This window comes from Doryrhamphus excisus, chromosome 2, assembly GCF_030265055.1.
Source record: "Doryrhamphus excisus isolate RoL2022-K1 chromosome 2, RoL_Dexc_1.0, whole genome shotgun sequence".
Taxonomy (NCBI): domain Eukaryota; kingdom Metazoa; phylum Chordata; class Actinopteri; order Syngnathiformes; family Syngnathidae; genus Doryrhamphus; species Doryrhamphus excisus.
The window spans coordinates 26,003,468-26,022,947 of record NC_080467.1 but is presented as its reverse complement, the minus strand read 5'-3'; the positions used below and the strand labels follow the sequence as shown (position 1 = coordinate 26,022,947).

Below are 19,480 nucleotides of genomic sequence, written 5' to 3'. Positions count from 1 at the left end.
CTCACACACACTGTACACATCTTTGTCTTCATTGTTGACATTGCCACCAGTCTTGTTGCTGGGGTGTGAAGTTACATGCTTAATTAGTGTCAAGAAGTGTTTCCATAGTCTCCTTATCTGGACGCACCCTGCTGCAGAGCAGTGATACAGACAAGCAGTATATACCGATCTATATTTACCGATCCAAATATCAATAGTATTGACACCAAGAGTAACATTAGCATTGGATCCATGAACGGTGAGAACGATATTTTTCAGTTGGCGTCAATGTTTATTTCCACCAACAAATAGTTTGTGTGTTTTTTTTTGTTGTGTTGTTGATAGTGTTACATTCTTATATATATTGCTGTGGCGTTTACAAACAAAGGATCACTTCAGGAGGCCTTTAGGAGCAAAAAGTAATCATGGTTTTTGCTTTTGTTTTGTTATGTTGCTCGATTGGCTTTAGTTTGTTCAAACATTTCTATGTAATAGATGTAATAGATTCATTTTCTGTACCGCTTATCCTGATTAGGGTCGCTGAAATATGCTGGAGCCTATCCCAGCTAACTTCGGTTGAGAGGCGGGGTGCACCTTGGACTGGTCGCTAGCCAATTGCAGGGCACATAAAGATAAACAACCATTCATACTTACATTCATACCTATGGACAATTTAGTGTCAACCTAACATGCATGTTTTTGGAATGTGGGAGTAATTGTTGTATTTATGTATTATTAAACTGTACATGAAAATGTTTGTGTGTGTTCTTCTTTACCCTGTGTTTTATTCTCATTATAATCATGACGAACAAATTAAAGGCAATATCACACAATCATTCAATGAGTAAAAGGGATCATATCAAAATCAGTAATCACAATATTTACCCTGTAGTAAATAAATAAAAATAATTAAAAATAATAATTATACAATTAAAAATTATTAAATGAAAATATTTATTTTATTAAAATATATAAAATAGATGTCGATTCTACAGTATCTACATGTACACAGTAGACCTATCCAGTAGTAGCATTTAGGGTGCCTGTCTCTTTAAATAGAACCACCGCTTTGAGCCAATCTCGGCCACGCCCAACTTAGGTGTCATGGCGGACACTATAAATACCGTTGGTATTGGCAATTCGGTTTGGCTCTCATTAAGAAGCATCCACTTTGCATTTTGCTTTAAAACAGGACTCAGAAAGTTTTTGGAAAATTTTTGGAAATTGTTAATTTGCCTTGGCTCTGATGTAGTCTTGTCGGCTATCTTGTGTGAAGTGGACGCTTGTCTTTGCTGGAAAGAATGGAATAGCGGAAGGTGTCAAGTCAGTTTGTTTTCATTTTTGAACAGATTCCCGCCAATTTTTTCCAGGTAAGTTTGGCTGCCATTTTGCTTGGTGGTTGTTAATAGTTTTCTGTGGCATGACCTATTTTCTACTAGCTAGCTACCTCGTTTATGTAACTCCCTAACTTGCTAGCTAGCTAGCTAGCTAGCCAGCTGATATGTTCAATAATGACTACCAAATTGGACTATCCATTATTTTATCCTTTGGGTGAAGCTTTTGTTACTATATGAAATTTATGTGGACATAACACACTATATATTTTCTTTCTTATTGTGTAGGTAAATATGGCTTGCTGTCGTTCATCTTCCCAGCCTATCTTGCAGTTTCAGTAAGTAATTATTTTCTAACTATATATAGTATACAAATCCTATGGAGGCTCATTCCGGGGCTAAGAAAACCTAGTGTTTCATTTTTCACATTGTATATAGTCAATATTGTGTGTGTGCTATATTATATTCATCACAACACTATATCAGTGAATGTTTTTTTTTTTTTTTTTTCTTTCCTGTGACGTCATGTTTGCATGTGTTTGAATCTGGTTCCCGGAATGTTGTCTGTTTCTGTTGCACTTAACTAAAAATAAGCACTGTAAGCTATATTATATTACCTATTTATTTTATTTTAAAAAAGAAATGCATTTTATGCCACAAGCCACACGCACTGTTTTTGAGAAAATACATTGAATCCACACAAGCACCAACTGGTTGCCATCTAGTGGCTAAACCCATGCCTGCAGCCCCATTGACCTATTTTGCAAATAGCCTTTGTCCTCACCCCAAGCAAATTGGATTCATAATGTATGGTTTACATTACATGGCGCTTATAGCATGTGGGTGCGTGAGGGATAAATAAGCCCTACTCAGTGTCTGATCTAGTGTGTAATATCTGCCAGGCATGGGTGGAAATGATGTACGGCGGGCCGAGGTGACGATATTGTTTTAAGCAAAAGGGCACCAGCTGCTGTCACAGAGTCGTGGCGTGGAAAGTGGGAATCTGACCTATTGGTTTAGAGCGGATGAAAACACATTCGCCGTGACCTTTCCGCTTCATTACCTTCCATGATGCCTCATAAAAGTGAGAGGAATACACCGCCGCTGTCACTTTATTCACCCCCACCCCCCACATCTATTCATTTATTGCTTCTATATGAAAGGAGGACCTAACAGTTGACTGCCAGTCCTTCTGATGGTGGATACCAACTCCATTCACTGGCCGCAATATTAGGAACACCTGAACAAGTAGATGTATAAAAAAGAGTCTGCCTTTACAAAAATAATTATGCTCAATTATGATATATCATTTCAACATTCTTTATTATTGTGGTTGTAGTTTGCAGTGCCGTATGACTATACTGCATCATTCATTCATTTTCTACCGCTCATCCTCACAAGGGGTGCTGGAGCCTATCCCAGCTGTCTTTGGGCGAGAGGCGGGGTACACTCTGGACTGGTCGCCAGCCAATTCCAAGGGCACATAAAGACAAACAACCATTCACACTCGCATTCATACCTATGGACAATTTGGAGTGGCCAATTAACCTAGCATGTTTTTGGAATGTGGGAGGAAACTGGAGTACCCGGAGAAAACCCACGCATGCACAGGGAGAACATCCAAACTCCACACTGAGATGGCCGAGGGTGGAATCGAACTCCTGTCTCCTAGCTATGTGGCCTGCATGCTAACCACTCGGCCTATACTGCATCATCATTTCTAATATTTTGATTCTCAAGTAGTAGTATAATTAATAATGTATTGTTCACCATCAGTATATAGTGGTTAACTTATTTTTACACTTGAATGAAACTGCTGCTGATAGGATTCTTTGGCCTTGGGGCTGTTGTGCATCACTGCACACTACAAGCACACATTTCATTATATTTGGCACCCTCTGCTGGTTAATGTGTAAATAAACTAGTAGGCCAATAGTTGGCAGTTGACATTCAGTTGACAGTTGACAGTCTCAATGCAAAGCAGTTTGGGGTGTGGTCCCGGTATAATTTAGCAACAGAAACATTTAAATCTTCACATAGTCAGCCATTAAGTGTACTGCATCTTGCCATATAGAACACCCCATGCTGCGCACTGTATGAATCCATAGCTGATGTCGGCAATGCTATACCATTGACCACCTCACAGATGATCATGCATGGCTTTGTTTGTGTGAGTGTGAGACTTCCATTTCATTAACTCTAGTGTACAATGACGCCCCCCCGGCAGTGATTACCACACAGATACCCCCTACATGGTGCAGTAATGAACAGTCATCTACAGGAGGTTCTTACTGTCTGAAATAGACACATAAAGACAGACGGAAGAGGCTTGCATATCCATGTCAACATCAAAGCTCATAGTTTACGTTAATATACTGTATGTTGCATGTTATACATATATATGTACTGTATATACAGTATATGTATGATATTCATTGTGGAAGGTGTGGCCCTCCCAGCCAAGCCATTCAAGATCCTTTGGAGATCTGCTTAGAGCAGATCTCGGCCAGATCAATACTCCTTAGTGGATTTCCTATATCAACCAGGCTGAAATCCCACCATCTGTGGCATATAGGTTGAGCGTATACATCACTGTGGGCGGGCTGCAGTCCAATCTTATCATTTGCTCTGCGCGCAGTCTGCTCTCGTCGGGTGTGAATTGTCGTCCCTGTGACAGATATAGGGTGAATTTAAAAAACGGGCACCTTTCTTTTTGTATACTCATTTTTAGTGAAAAGGTCTGTGTTTACTGTACTGTACATTCATGTATTTGTGGTGGCTGGCAACTTAACACATTTGGGCCACCACAGATAGATTTGTTGCTGTTTTTTCATTGTTTATATTTTCCGCTACCTATAATATTTAATGAAATACAGTTACGGTTAGCATTTGCCCAAGTTAGCATAATTATTGTTGGAATTTGGAAAATGAAAATGAAAAAAATGCTTTGGTTGGTGTAAATTATGGTGCACTTCTTGTTGTGTTCTAAATGCACTGCATGAGTCCAACTGTGTTCTTAATGTAGTTAATGTAGTCAACCTTGGCAATGTTCAAATCTAAGCTGAAAACACTTCTATTCATTCCTAAAGTAAGTATTTTATCTTTATCTATTTTACTCTTCATTTCTAGTATTTTTGGGGGGTTTTGCATTGTTTTATGCAATGATTTATAGAATTGTTTTTAATTTTTTTTAGAATGATTGTATGTCTTTATGGAATTATTTTATGAAGTCATTTTACCTTACTTTTCCGGAGACTACTATATATATTACCGTGTGTACGAATGGTGTTCTATAAATAAATTTGCTCTGCCTTGCCTAGTTTTATCCCAAAATGTCCCCATATTGTGACAGCATGGAAACCTGAAATGAAAGTCATTGTACCCCAGCTCCATCACTTGTATGTATTTCATGTGATCAGCGGGTGACTCTGTAGTTCTTTGACAACTAACACAATTACGCGACATGCAGTTATGGTTGCAAAATAACCCACACTGGGGTCAAAGAAAGCTGCATGTACCAGCATTTTGGTATACGGTATAAGGTGAAAAAAATATTGAATTTAATAAATGTGGTGCACTCAAGGTAGTCTCTGCAGCACGGTTAGCGCTTCCATCTGACTTTCCCCCGTGACGACAGACAGTAAATATGGTTGATGCCATCTTTGAAGTCCTTTCGGCTATCCGCTAGGCTATCTGATCATTTGACTTAGCGAAGAGAGGCCAACAGTTGCTACCGAGTGTTAACAATGGCGGAAGCGGCAAGCTACAAATGTAATAAGATGAACATCCATAGCTGAACACTTGCATAAGGGGTCAGTATGGCACGCTGCAGGAGACACGTAGCTGTCGTAACTAGCTTGCACTCAGGCGGCACCATCTTGAAACATGAGCCTTCCGCATCAAATCCAGTCTATATCGATATGAACCATATGCTTGTTTTGATATTGTTCTTAACAGCAATATCAATATAGTACAACTAGTACAACTGAGAATTTTGAGAATTTGGTTGGATCCTGAATTTTATTTTATGACTTTTACATTTTTCCTTAATGCTCAGTTTTAATTGGCACTGTCAGAGCCGCATTAGAAATGGCTGTCATTTATGATAAAGCCCGGTTATGCAACCACCATGAATACCTCTCTAACAGTGTCAGTCAAGCAGAGCATTATTATTTTGTAAAAGCAGAAGTGGTTCTCATCAGACTGTGCAGGGGTGTTCCCTAATATTTTGGCTAGTGAGTCATGCTGGGCATTTCTGGCACTGGTTATTTTAGGACGAGCCAAACTCATAATTAGGACTTGAAAACATGGTGGCGGGGTTGCCATGGTAGCAGTAACAACACGGGCAAAGCACAAGTGTCACATGATAATTTAGGACGCTTGCATCTTTTTGCGTTGTGCGGATTTGCAGCCTGGGAAATTCTCAGCAGCGCCAATTTAGACGTCAGCGCCGGTGACGGGCCTTGAATAACAAGACGCCATCTTTTGAGTGTGTAAACCAAAGGTGTCTGAACACGACGCTTCAGATGAGTGTTTTAGACATGAGAAGACATGTGCAAGATTTTAGGTAGCTGCTGTGCCTGCGGGCAGCCACTCTTTGTATTGCCAATATGCGTCCCCCTCCACCCTTTAAAATCATATATATAGTGGATGTGAGTCGCTTTCATGTGGTGCTTGTCTCTTCCAGCTGCACAAGTCAACAATAGTTAGCCTTAATGCTAAGTAATGCCAGTTGAGTGACATTTTCATCCAGAGGAATTTGAGCGTGCAGGATCTTCTTTACCGCACAAAGCAAGCTTCAATTCTTCTCTCAGTGATTGAATGTCTTTTTGCACTAAATAAATAACTGTTGTGCAGCCCAGCTTTTCTGCATTAGGACCCCTTCAAGTTTTGAAGCCATAACAAACATCACGCTTTACAAATTGTTGCTCAAACACGGTATAGCATAGATGCCGTATTTCCCCATATAATTCATGTGTCTCACCTGAATGGATGGATGGTTTTCCTCCACCATTTCAAGGGTCCATGAGAACGACGCCGCCGTCCCGCCCCAGCGTGCCTAACGTGTCCAAATTGATTTGCAGAGAAAACATCTCACATGTGTGCTTTTGTTTTCATCTCTCCTACTTTAATAGAACAGAGCAGGTTAGTGTGTGCGCGTCATGAAATCACTCCCACCCCCTCTTATCTGCTTTCACACACTCCGGCCAGCCAAACCCCCCCCCAACCACTCAGAAAGCCGTATAGAGCCCCCCGCAGGGTGGTGTCCTGCCCCATGTGCAGAAATACAGTATGTCTGGAAGGCAAACACAATTCAACTGTAAGGAGGCTTTATTGTACAGTGGTCACATTTCCACCATTAATTATAAGTACTGTAAGTAACATTTTAAGTACAGTCTAACTTTAGTTGTCATACACTCAAGTTTTCATATGATTAGTTTTTTTGCTAAAATTTGGCCTTGGTTTTCATGCACCATCACAGTTTTCATATGATATTGCATTTAACAAACTATAGTCCATTTGCCCTGTATTCTATTTTTCTGCAAAATCGAGGGCCCAAACCAAGCATCTTATGCATTGCTGACTCACTGTCTGTACATTTTTTCATGAAATGAGACAGCTAAATAACCCATCACAGGACCAATGAAAGTTGGGAGTGCCTGCACTTTGTAAGAAAAGTGACAAACATATAACATTGGAAGTCCACTTCAAACTATAAGTTCCGTCAGTCTGTCATTTCTAAATACTTTGCATTGTATTCTGCATATAAAATGATTATTCATAAAAAAGTATTTTTGTTCGTATTGTTAGGTGTCTGGAATGTTATTTCCTATGGGAAAAATTGCTTCCGCCTGATACCTGAAAGCAAGCAGTCGAAATAACAAACTATTATGAGCAATATGGTGAGGGACTTTAGCTTTGGATCAGGTTCAGGATTCCCGTTTGAGTTATGGAATTGAGTTATTTCTGATACTGGACTGAAATTTTCAGTAATTACACATCTGAAACAGAATGAGTGTGTAACATTGTGTATCATAAAATGTTGATATTAACACAAAGCTGCAGTTTGAGTATATAAAGTTTAGCATGTGTATATATATATATATATATATATATATTTGTTTTTTTTTTGTTTGTTTTTTTTCATTATACGGCCCTGGGTGGAAAATGTTTGGATGCCCCTGCTCTACTGATGTTTGGGGCTTTTTTGCTTATTTCAAAAGTAGGAGGAACCTCTGGTGAGAAGAGAGGAATTAAGAAGAAGAAAAGACAGGACTTCCGAGAAGTATAAGCAAACACGTATTCAAAGCAGGCTTCAGCATACCTGCCCTTACTTGCTACCAGCGTTAACATGGACTTTTTTTTATACTGTTCCCTCTGCTTCGCTTCTTTTTAAACTCATGCAACACTTGAAAATGTTACTTAAATTATTACTTGCAGTTAATAGTGTATGTGTGCCACCGGTCGACCCCGGAGCAGATTATTTTTATTACCAATATTTCCGGAATTATGATACCCGAGCCAATCAAAGGATGACCAGTGTTCCTGGTGTTCAACCTTTGAGGTTTCACTGCACACCCCTCAGTTGAACGTGTTGCTTTGTGTGCTGCTGCATTGTGGAGGACATCTCCTTCACCCTTTTAGGTGAGGGTGAGAATGTGTGAGGTCACGCCGTGTGACCTTTTGCTGTAGACACTGGGCCGCCATTGGTCCGCAGCCAAGAACCCCCCCACTTCCTCCTTTTTCAGAACCCTTGTCCACCTCCCCCTGACACACACAGCTCACTATGACTTAATGGCAAAGAAGCACTCGGACTGTTTGTCTTCAGTGTGCGTTTATTGCCAACAGCAAGTTTCAGACATTTTTAATGCATGGAAATGAAGTCAGTGTTACTTTTTTTGGTGCAATTTGTGGTGCTATTGAAGTGGTGTGCAAACCATTACTCTTGTTACTTTGTGATATTTCAAACCAGATGTTTGTGTGTATTAAATAGTGCTTTGAAATCCACTATGAAATGCAGTATTAAAAATATTGTATCAATGCAAACCTGCAGGCCTTTTTAGCTGGTTAAATATAAAGCCATGCATGTTCCATATACATAAGTGCATCATCCTCTTGTCCAGACTTAAGGCTTTGTTATTTATTTAAATTAGTATGTTTTGTGTATATTTGCAGGCAGCTCTCTTCTTCTGTCTTTTAATCACCTTCGGTGGAACAAATCTCACATTAACATGTACAGAAATAAAGTCTTCAAAACTACATATCTGTAATTACCCAGTGCGCATTTGAATGCGTTTTTCTGCATACAGATTCAAACCTTCACCTCAAACGTGAGAGGAATCCAAGCAGGTGCCACTCTAATGATTGCACTAAATTCACTTGGTGAGGAGAATTAAAGGTGCATGGCTTACCTTGCACAGTCCCTTTCAGCCAAATGAACATTACCAGCAAGTCTCACGCTTCCCCTTCTCCTCCTCATCCTCAGTTCACATGTTGATTGTGCAGATGTGTATTGCACAGGCAGACGAGGCTTATCCTCTTCCAGCTGATTAATTCTCCATCAAAACGTGACACTGGAGGACGTCTGGAGCAACCAAAAACAAAGCAACGTCTGGCACAAAAGTCCTCCTGTGTTGCATTTCTTTGTTGGCTTCTTTAAGAGAGCTGACTCTCCTCTGCTTATTATTTTTAGATGTGCCTTTTAATTAAACAGCATCTGGTGTAACTGTGATTTATTCCTCCTCCAGAGTATAATCCCCCTCTTGAGAGGTGACCTGAGGGTTCTTCTAACATGACACCAGCTCCCAAAACACCAGCATGCAGTAATTTTCTCTTTAAATACATTTGATGCAGAATGTGTACTTATTGTTTAAATTAAAAATACATATTAGAAGCTTTATTTTAGCCCCCATTGAAGCCTGATTATGGTAAACAGGCATGCACAAGAGGCCAATTTACCTCATCCTTCGCAGCCATGCTTCCTCACCGGGACTTGCTGCCGCCTGCAGCCGTGCAAAGGCTTCACTTCCACGGCCTACTCAGTCAACGCCGCCCGCCAAAATAACCTTCATGTTTGCACATGTTTGTAAATCATCCTTCTTGAAAATTATGCTTTAATCGGTGCATAGGAAAAACATGCAAGCGTTAGCTCTCTTTAACGTATTTTAATGGAATAAGAATGGACGCAACACACAGTGGAGACCACTTGAGACCCTCCCTGACCCACTCTACTCCCACTCTAATGGACTGCTGCCACTGTTGTGTGGTCCCAGCCTCTTGTTTGTTGATTCCCCGTGTTATTTGAAGCTCCAGCGACCCGAGCAGACATGTATTCAGCAGCTAATCTGCCGGAGCATCTCGCCGCTAATGTGTATTGGCCAGCCCAATTGTTGCCCGCAATAGATTAGGCGCACAAGTGCATCCGTCCCGATCATCCACAGCCCGACAGTGGACACAATGTCACTACACAAAGGATTCAATAAAAGCAAGGATGGCTTTGAACAATATATTTACTTCCATTAAATAAAACACATTTTTTTGGATGTTGGAAAAAGAAACATAATTCCGTACCAAATAGTATACACAGAGCAAATCATTTGCAGGAACATTTTAATGCGTTTTTCATGTTTAAATCTAGGATTGCTATTCTAAATCGATATTCACACAGACATTAATAATAATAATAAATTTATATTATGTTAGAAACACACGACTGTGGTGCGTTTTAGTATTTACATTCCCTTTTTTGTTTGCAAGCAAAACATGATTCCTTATTTTTTTTATTCGTGTTATTTTCTTTTTGCTGGTTTATGCCCCCCTCCCTCACATGCGTTAATAAATTGAACCCAGGGAAGATTTGGATCTCAGGAGATAGTTTGAGTATATACAACCTTTCAAACAAGTCCAAAATCCAGGGTGACGAAAACAATCCGGGATAAAACTTAAAACCTTGATCATGTTTTCAGTGGTTCAGTTTTTAGTGCCCTTTTTTTGGTTGGGGGGGGGGGTGAAATAATAGTAGTCTCTTGTTCCTGTGGCCGGCTTTTTTTGTTTTGGACCACTCTGCAAAAAAACCAAACAAAAAATAACCACCATAAGAAGCCATTGGATCACTCAGAATCACATCAGCATGAATGAATTACTGTAGGTTGTGCGCTATTTTGCAGGGAAGAGTCACAATAATGTACATCCCCTTCAAAAAAAATCTAACCAAATGATGCCGAACCGATCCGCCAGCTTTGCTCAAAGTGGTGATTTTCTTCTAGGAGTGGGCGTGGACTTCTCACACCGGCCTGTCCACGGCGTACTGACAAGCGCTCAGGTTCGTGGCCGGGTTCTGCACGCTGGCGTATCCAAAGCTCGAGTGCTGCTTGGCTTTCAGTCTCAGGCTGGCCAGGCTGGAGTTGCAAGTGTCCCGGTACACGTAGGGGGGCGTGGGCGGCGCGTAGGGACACGCCGGCGTGGGCACCCCGGAGTTGAGCGACGGGTTGCTGAGGTTGTTCAAGTTGTTGAGGCCGTTGAGGCTGGAGCCCGGCACGCCCGTCACCGCCGACGGCACCATGCTGGACGTCATGGAAGAGATGGAGTTGGGCGGAGAGAACATGGTCTGAGACGACAGCGGGTTGACGTTCATGGAGTTGAAGAAGGGGAAGCTCTTGGTGGACAGGGAGGCCGACGTCAAGCCCTTGGCCGCCCAGTTGTTGTACGTGTAGCCCGGGTACATGTCGTCGTAGGGCTGCATGAGTCCGTTGAACTGCGGCCCGAAGCCGTTCTTGCACAGCTCGGCCTGCTGGTTCCTCTCCCGCTTCCTCCACTTGGCCCGCCGGTTCTTGAACCACACCTGCGGGGGAACACCGGAGGGGATTGGACTCGTAAAACAATTACTGTTTCGGCCTGGTTAGAAAGCTGTCGTGTGTATTATCTTCCGGTATGCATTGTATTACAGTAAACTAATATTCACGTGCAAAGCAAGTACACACGCGAGAAGTACATTTTCCATCATGTTATGTTTTATTTCGTATTTACTTTGCCATAATGTTCTCCTGATTATTTATCTACAGGGGCGCCATTTTTACCAACGTATATGCCTAATACAATATAACGTTTTGTGCTATAATTATGTCACTATTTTTATTCTGGCCATTCAAAACTATTCATAACTATTTTTAAAAATATGACTCAAAATAACAATCTTGACCTCCCTATAAAGCGTATGATTTATTGTATAATATTATTGTGAACTTAAAAATAACAAATGTTAAGGTAATATAATTTAATTAACAGTACACCATAACTTAAAATAGAATAATTTGGCTTGCATTCTTTATGGTTTATTTATGCACATGTGTTGTATATGGAAAATTATTTTTATACAATTTCAGCTTTTAGTTTTAGTGTTAGCAACATTTAATGCATTTGTATGAATGCATATTTTTCCTTTTATATAAATTCAAATTATGTACATTTTCCCTGTTCAAATTTATATAACATTCCAAATGAATTAGATGTCATCCCCCAATTCCAGCATATTAGAGGTGAGGTGTGTGTTCTCTCCTGCCCTCATGCAGTCCTTATCAGAGCAGAATCCACACTCCTCCGTGGACTCTTGTGTTGTGTATTCCACCACAAGGCGCGCGTCCACGCCCGGCTAAGAGGCTGACCTTAAATCGCGCCACAATGTCAAAATTACAAGCTTTGCACCTCTTTCACACGCGTGGGGAGAACACGCGTGGTATCTGTCACCGACTCCTGTCACACAAGTCTGGAGTGTGATCATTTCTAATTGGACCTAATAGATTCACATAGGGGAGCACTTTTATTTTAAACAAGCGAGTGTTAAAAATTGTGTTTATCTTCTCATGTAGGGTGGTGTTATTATATAAAAAGATCCATTTAAGCAGCAGTCTGATTAAATTGGGCCTCTGTTTAAACAAGTGTGCATATTTGTTTTTCAGATAAACCCTCTGTAGGACACATTATTACAGCCCTACACGTCTGTCTGCTCATTACACTCCACTACATTCATTGTTATTATTATTTTTTTTTGCTATATTTAATAAAAATGTTAGTTTTGCCAATTAGGAGGGCTAACTCACCCGAACCCGAGCCTCGGTTAGGTTGGTCCACACGGCTATCTCCTCCCTGGTACTCATGTCCGGGTATCGGTTCCGCTGGAAAGTGGCCTCCAGCTCCTGCAGCTGCTGGCTGGTGAAGTGCGTCCTCTGGCGCCGCTGACGCTTCTTCTTGGACGGGTCGTCTGACGAGTCGTCGTTCTTGTTTTGGATCTTTTCTTTCTCTGTAGGCCAGAACCAGTGTGTTGATTATCATGGATTTACATTTATTATTCTGTTTTTTATGTGACATTCTTAAGGTTTTTGTCGTTTGCATAATAATGTTTGTCACTCCTATAATTAATCGAGCATTTGCATGTGTTAAACCCGATTAACTAAATATTCTTCTCTTCTTACCCCCAGTTTCCGGACTGGAAGTGTCCGACACTGTGTGCACCTCCATGCGGTGCTTGTTGGACTCCACAGCGCGCACCAGCGGCTGTAAACCGGAAGCCATGGCCAGCGCGGGGTGCTGTGTGGAGGCGAGTTTAGTCCCGGTGAGTGGGTGCTGCTGCTGGTGGTGGTGATGGTGGTGGGGATCTAAATTTAATGGCTCCCTCATAGAGTTCATCGGTCCTCCAAAAAGCGGTTTTAACCAATTAAGTCCCACTTGTCAGCGCGCACAGGATGACCAGCAAAGTATTCTCTCGCTCTCGGACTGCTTCACACCGGGCCACCGGGCGCTGCCATCCTAACCTCGGCGGCGAGCGGCGGCTGACTAGCAGAGTGACAAGGACAGGTAGGTGATATTGGAGCCGGATGAGCGCACACCAGCACCGCGTGCCTCCAGCTCACTCTCTCCGTCCCCTTCTCTCTCTCTTTCTCCTCCACTGTCCAACTGGCTCTCTCTACGTCACCGCCCCAGGCCCCGCCCACATTGTAGCCTGACAGACGTGTGCTTGTGGCGTGCGTGGGAGGAGAGTATCCGCACATCTCCAAATAATAAAAAAAAGAAGCGGCATGTAAAGAGAAATGCGGCCTCAGCAGCCCAAGACCAAATAAAATATAGAAAAATGAAAATAACACATGGACCTTTTTATCGTTTACTCAGGGACCATGAAGCCACACACCGGGTTCTGTTAGAACCACAAGGAATAGAGATGACTCCGAATGTCAAACACGGATCACTACCGATGGAACCAAGACACACTAAAAAAATAACAACTAAATAAAGTTGACCCTTTTATAAATGTGCACAATCTCCACATCCCACGTCCAGACACCGGATCATCCAGACTCCCAGAGTCCAAATGAATGAGAACGTAAACTAAATAATTATACTTAATTAATTATGAATTATACTATGATCTCACTAAGGTGTTGCTACCTGTTCGTGTAGAGAATACACTTACAAAAAACACCCGCAAGTTTGTGTGCAAAAAATTGCACACAAACCAAGCCCCAGTGGTTACCCCCGGTTGGGAGGGCATGACGTGAAAGATCCGGTTTTACTCCGCCGGGTTCGGACCCTTGGGTGGTTCTCAGCATTTTCGTCGAAAAACAACCAATCATACGGAATTTTGCATAGCTGTTTTTTTTCACTCCCAGTGACAAAATAATTACAATACAGAGAATTGTCAAATGCTTAATTTTTTTTTCACTTTTTAAATTATCATTAGTAGTCCTTATTTGATGTTTTATTGTGTCATCTTGGTCTAATCGGCTGGAAAACCCATAAATACTTCACATGAGTACTGGAAATGAATTAACATGCATTTGAAGTAGTTTTTTATTAGAAGTATAGTAGACATATGAATAATAGCCTTTTTGCAGTTGTTGAAGTGGATTATCGGTTTGTTCTTCATCTCTGGGCGCCTCCTCATCCTCTCTCTCCGTCAAAGAGCGCCATTAATTAACAATTCAGTCAATATGGCAGGATGGGTTTGGGGACGACGACGACGACAAGGCTTTTTAGGCGGGATTACCGAGACATCACATTCCTCCATTAGTGTATTCCTACTCACGAATGGCTTTCATTATACATTTAGTTTTCCCCAGAGTGACTCCAACGAGAGCTGCATACATTAGAAACACCAGCCGCCACTGTTTTGGCTCTGGGTCTTTTTGTCCTGCTTGCATTATTAGGCTTAATCAATTGTCATTATCTGGAAAAAGGTGAGCATTGCTACGAAATTGTGTCGCGCTTATATATGAAATATATCTATTTTTATATCCACAAATAAGTAAAAAGTGTTAAAAATAATATAAAAATAACGTCAAGCATTCAAATAATTACATATTTATTATAAACTTCATATTTTGCGATATGTCAGTGACAGTCGTGTGAAAATAGGCGATCTCTCTGCAATCCAAACACGCTTGAATGTGAGCACTGCGCTTAACATGGAGGCTGCAGTGCCACATCATGCCACCAGGTAGCACTGTTGGACAAGGAACATCCAACACTCCGCTTACCGTGGGGATTCTCTCCTCAAATCACCGGTGAAATTCCATCGCACCAATGTACAATCTTCGACACCACACAACGTACTTTTATAACTCGCTGGTTTAAATTATAAAGTAAATATATCGATTAAAAAATAAAATCACCTTTTTAGGAACAAGGATGTATTTTTACTTTATTGTAATTGAGTTAGTTACTTAAAGTCTTTCTGGCTGCGTTTTATTATGATAATTCTGCAAATATATTCTCATCAATTATGCATTCCCATTTGAAGCAAATACCAAATCCGTGACACCTATTTGACTACCTTGGTAAAAACGTTTCCACATAAATACATTTAAGGATTGATACTGAGAAAACGTTTTTTTTAATTTTTGTAAACTGCAACAAACGGACACAAGTTTACGCACACGTACACGCATGCGTTAATGTTTTACCTATTTGTGCGCAGGTGGTGGCCAGTTTGCGGCAGTGGGAGTCCATGATGGCGAATGTGCAGAGGAGACCTCTTCTGTACAAAAGAAAAGAAAAGAAGAAAAAAACAGTTAATGAAGGTAAATGACTAATTGACCAAGTTGATATCGTATTTTATTAATACACTTTTAATATACACTTAACATAACACGTTATTTCAATTGAGAATAAGTCACATTTATTTAACAAAAAAACAGTATTTTCGATTCCAAAAACAATTTTTATTAATGAAATAATTGATGTATTTAGTTTTATCACATACGAAAATCGTTTGCAATGCATGGCATTATTTCCACGCGTACAGTATGTCGAGGCCGTGCAGTGATTTGGTGGTAAAGTCTGAGGATTAGGCTCTGATTGAGATGTCTGTCGGTGGGATATTACAAAATTCATTATGCTGCTCCTCCATATGAAGTTACACAGATGGGCTTTTATTAGCCAGCGCTCACACTGTTTGCTTATGATAATTCAAGTCTTGCACACGATTTGCATGTCAGCCTCTGCTTTTTCTCCTCCTCCTCTTCTTCCTCCTTCCTCGCCTCACCTGGTCCTCAGTCACCTTTTTTCCTATTTCTCCAGTCGAATGACAAAGATGCAAATATTGGGGGGGTTAACTCTGACAAGGAGTCATACCCCAGCAACATCATCTTGGTGTGTTTTATTTAAAACACAAGGGAGGGGGGGGGGGGGGCGGCTGTGAAGGTGGAAGGTCACATGTGTGTTATCTCATCATTGGGCTTTAATGAGCCCCCCCCCCACCCGAACCACATTATGTCTTATTTAGGCAATTTATTGGACTTTTTGCAGTGAGGAAGTGAAGCTTGTGCTCCAAATGGAAGGCATATTTTTTCACTTCTGCATAGCTCACATTTGCAAGCATATGCTGAACTACAGCTCAATATTGGAAATTAATACACACAAATATCAATCATATTTCTATTAATCGTTGGGTCAATTTGGTCAACAATTTGTATTAAAATATTGCAATAATTTAACAACAGGTTCTGAGAAAATGTCATTATTCTAAAAAAAATATATTTGACTAATGGTTTATGGTCCTGGAATAAAATCAATAAAATAAAGCGGCACTATTTATAATAATTAAAATCACCCATCCATCGTTTGTTATTTGGCGAGGTGGGCGGGGTGCAAATGGCATCGGGCCCGGTGGAGACAGAAAGCTGGCCTCCTGTCTAGCGACAATATAGCAGGGAGATTTTACTTTTAATATATATATTCGTTATATTTGTATTGCATTATTTTGCTCGTTATACCTTAGTATTTTTTTGGAATTATTGTATATGCGATTATATCAATTTATGAATTGTTTACATTATTATGTTTATATTTTATTTGTATTATTAATAACACGGTTGGTTAATTTTATTTATTATGATTATTATTTCCATTCCAATGCTGGCATTGATGAAATATGATAGTTGCTGATGAGGCCATATTTATTTAATTGTGCATTTTAAAGCACTTTAAAAATGTTTAAACATTTTTACACTCATTTATTAGCACTCATATTATTGATACGTTGTTATTATTATTATTATCATCATCATCTTTTTTCATCACTTCCTTCATGCTCATTTAGACTATTTCCTTGTGAAATGTACACCATAGAAGCACAGAAAGGCTTTAAAACATTTAAGACGTGGAACAAATCCATTCCCTTGCATTTTCTCACATCTCTACCTAAAATGAAAAAGGAGACAAGAAACACATCGACTTACCACGCGTGGACGCCGGCGGGCTTGAAACCCTTGACGGTATACAGCGTGTTTGTGTAGTGTGTGTGTGTCTGCGTGTCTACTGAGATATTCCACGGTGCAAACACACACGCAATGTCCACTATACAGCGCCACTTGCCGTGTGCAAAAATAAATACATAAAAAAAATGTCCGACGTGTTCTCGCCTCGCTGTTATCCAAAAGACTAGACCAGAACGTCAGGAGGTCCACACCACTCTGCCTCCTCCTCTTCTTCTTCTCTTCTGCTTTCCTCAACTTTTTTTTCCGCCCCGAAAGACGCTCCAGGAGTGGCGCTTTGCTTGTCCCCCCCAGCCCGTCCTCCTCCTCCTCCTCCTCCTTCTTGCTGCCTCCTCTTTGTGCGTGTGCGCGCCTCCAAAGGGGTGTGTTTGTGGGGCGTGCGTGTGCAGGCAATCAGACGGATTCTAAATGTGCTACAACATATTAGAATTTGCACACATTTCCCGAATGAATGAAATTGGTGTTGCATTCTAGTGGTCCATTAATTAATTTCAGAGAGTGATTGAATAATCTTACATGCTTGGATTCTAATATAGTAGTGGTGTCCAAAGTGTGGCAGTGGGGGCATTTTATTCCCATTTTTTCAAAAAAATCCCCCAGCATAGTCTATAAGTAAGATTGGTTCATTATTTAAAAAGATATCTTGTTAGATATTACACTATTGTGGTGGCATACAGTGTATTGGATTGGTTTTAGCATTGTTAAAAATCCATTTTAACTGTATCAAAATGGCTGCTTTGCATCTTTTATTGTTTCTGTAAATTTGGGTAGCATAGATTAAAGACAAAAAAAAAAAAAAAGGCAGCAAGGCCAGACAAAGCTCTCAGCTTTCACGTCCAAGTGAACAGCTGGCTAACGTGCAAATGTTCATTATAGATCTCTTTCCTTATAGATATATGGAGATATTTTTCCTTCTCTCCCAGTTTGCATGTTAAGTGCAGAACTCCCGCTTCTCTAATCCCCTTTTTACATTTTTAGTCATACTCCCATTAATGCAGTAATTAACGCCCCGGTACACCAGGGAATTCCCAAAAAAGCATGACGGAGCGCATCATCCTCACTATAAAATGTATCATGTTATTATTTCTGTGCAAGACCCTTTTATTATTTAATAGGACATACACTTTAATTGTCTGTATATTATTATATGTGCTACATACAACAAATATTGGAGGAACAACAATGCCCCTGGAAAAAAAACAAACAAATAATAGCATTCCTGGCAAGAATGAAGGTGAAAAATATGTCTTAAATGTTGTACATAAACTCTGACTTATTTTCAGAAGCATCAAAAGATGGGTTCTTGGTATAGCTTTTTCTTTTTTGTGGCAAATACTGTGGAATCCTCAACATGCCCGGTAATTGTGACACATTAGTATTAAACCTCAATGTTATTAAAGTTATCACTAAAATATCTATTTTTCTTCTACTATCAAGTGGTTAACTTATTGTTATGCTTGTATGACTGGTGTTATGGTTGCATGAAACCAAATTAACAAATAGAGTAATACAGTTAAACATGATTCAGTTTTATCAAAAATGTGCCAAAAAAAGCACCCTACACGTTTGTGACTTACACGTTTTCATCAGGTATGACTGCTAAATAACCTGCCATGGAGCCAAAGAAAGTTTTGAGTGCATGTAAAGCTATCATTTTCCTCTATAAAATGTAGTTTTTGTTTATTACTTTATTTCCCTGAGGACAAATTGCCTTGGTTTTTGTCAGCCTGAAAACCGAGGTACCACTGTATTTCTACTTCCAGTCGTTCACGTATAGGAGAAATAGTTTTGACATTCAAGCAAATTGGAGGTCATGCTGGAGCAGCATGTGTCCGACCTTAGAGGTTCCTGTGTAGGCTCCACACGTTCATCTCAACATCACACACACGCACTGAAAGGAGGCGTGATGCTCGTCTATATTCTCTCTATACAAAAAGAGAGCGAGGGAGGAAGGAGGAGAAGAAGGCGAGCTGTCAAGAGCCGCCTCTTTCTCACGCACAAAGGTGCAGCGCCACGCCTGGAGTTCAGAGGAGCCCGGCGGCTGCAAAGTCTTTTTCGCCTCGGGGGCGAAAAGCGGCGCCTCCTTTTCATTTCAAGCGCTGTATCGATTGTCTGTTGTCATCCGCGGCGACGCAGGAGGACACTTGAAAGCAACGCTGATGTGAGAAGCGGGGTGACCTGCTCTTGCCAGGCGCCCTCTCCTGACTCTTAACGAGCACATCATCAGGGCCCAGGACTGCTGGAGGTGTCAACTTTGCTGGAGATGACTTTAAAACACTCTTTCATGTCTGGCCGTTAGCACAGCAAGATGGAGGGGAAAACTTTCTGCTTGTTTTTTTTTTTTTTTTTTTTTTTTTAGATTTGGAAGGCCTGTCAGAGTTTTTTTTTTTTTAAGCATTAGTG

At 40.6% G+C, this 19,480-nt stretch overlaps 1 protein-coding gene and 1 long non-coding RNA gene across 4 annotated transcripts; one reads left to right on the top strand and one right to left on the bottom strand.

Moving 5' to 3' along the window:
* The first annotated feature begins 1,106 nt into the window (after positions 1–1,106).
* Positions 1,107–15,903, top strand: LOC131118524 (uncharacterized). Of its 2 annotated transcripts, none has more exons than XR_009125703.1 (5): positions 1,107–1,349; positions 1,602–1,651; positions 12,788–12,921; positions 13,042–13,163; positions 15,280–15,903. It is a non-coding gene; the product is annotated as an uncharacterized LOC131118524 (long non-coding RNA). The 2 variants fall into 2 exon arrangements; XR_009125705.1 differs by lacking the exon at positions 15,280–15,903 and adding an exon at positions 13,290–13,400.
* Positions 9,551–17,323, bottom strand: pitx2 (paired-like homeodomain 2). 2 transcript variants are annotated; one of them, XM_058064639.1, is made up of 4 exons: positions 17,042–17,323; positions 15,266–15,339; positions 12,410–12,609; positions 9,552–11,154 (listed from the first exon to the last, which is right to left on the bottom strand). In XM_058064639.1, exons 2-4 carry the CDS (start codon positions 15,309–15,311, stop codon positions 10,597–10,599), a joined length of 804 nt encoding a protein of 267 aa, XP_057920622.1. In that variant the 5' UTR covers positions 15,312–15,339; positions 17,042–17,323; the 3' UTR covers positions 9,552–10,596. The 2 variants fall into 2 exon arrangements, with proteins under 2 accessions (XP_057920621.1, XP_057920622.1); XM_058064638.1 differs by lacking the exons at positions 15,266–15,339; positions 17,042–17,323 and adding an exon at positions 12,782–13,213 and having other exon boundaries at positions 9,551–11,154.
* Between the last annotated feature and the right edge of the window lie 2,157 nt (positions 17,324–19,480).

What these genes read in the sequence shown, in the direction of transcription:
- pitx2 (XM_058064638.1), bottom strand. Translation starts at nt 12,995, where the DNA reads ATGAACTCTATGAGGGAGCCATTAAATTTAGATCCCCACCACCATCAC. An exon ending in TTCCAGTCCGGAAACTGGGG is followed by an intron (nt 12,610 to 12,781) that starts GTAAGAAGAGAA and finishes TCTGGCCTACAG; the next exon opens with AGAAAGAAAAGATCCAAAAC. An exon ending in TAACCGAGGCTCGGGTTCGG is followed by an intron (nt 11,155 to 12,409) that starts GTGAGTTAGCCC and finishes GTTCCCCCGCAG; the next exon opens with GTGTGGTTCAAGAACCGGCG.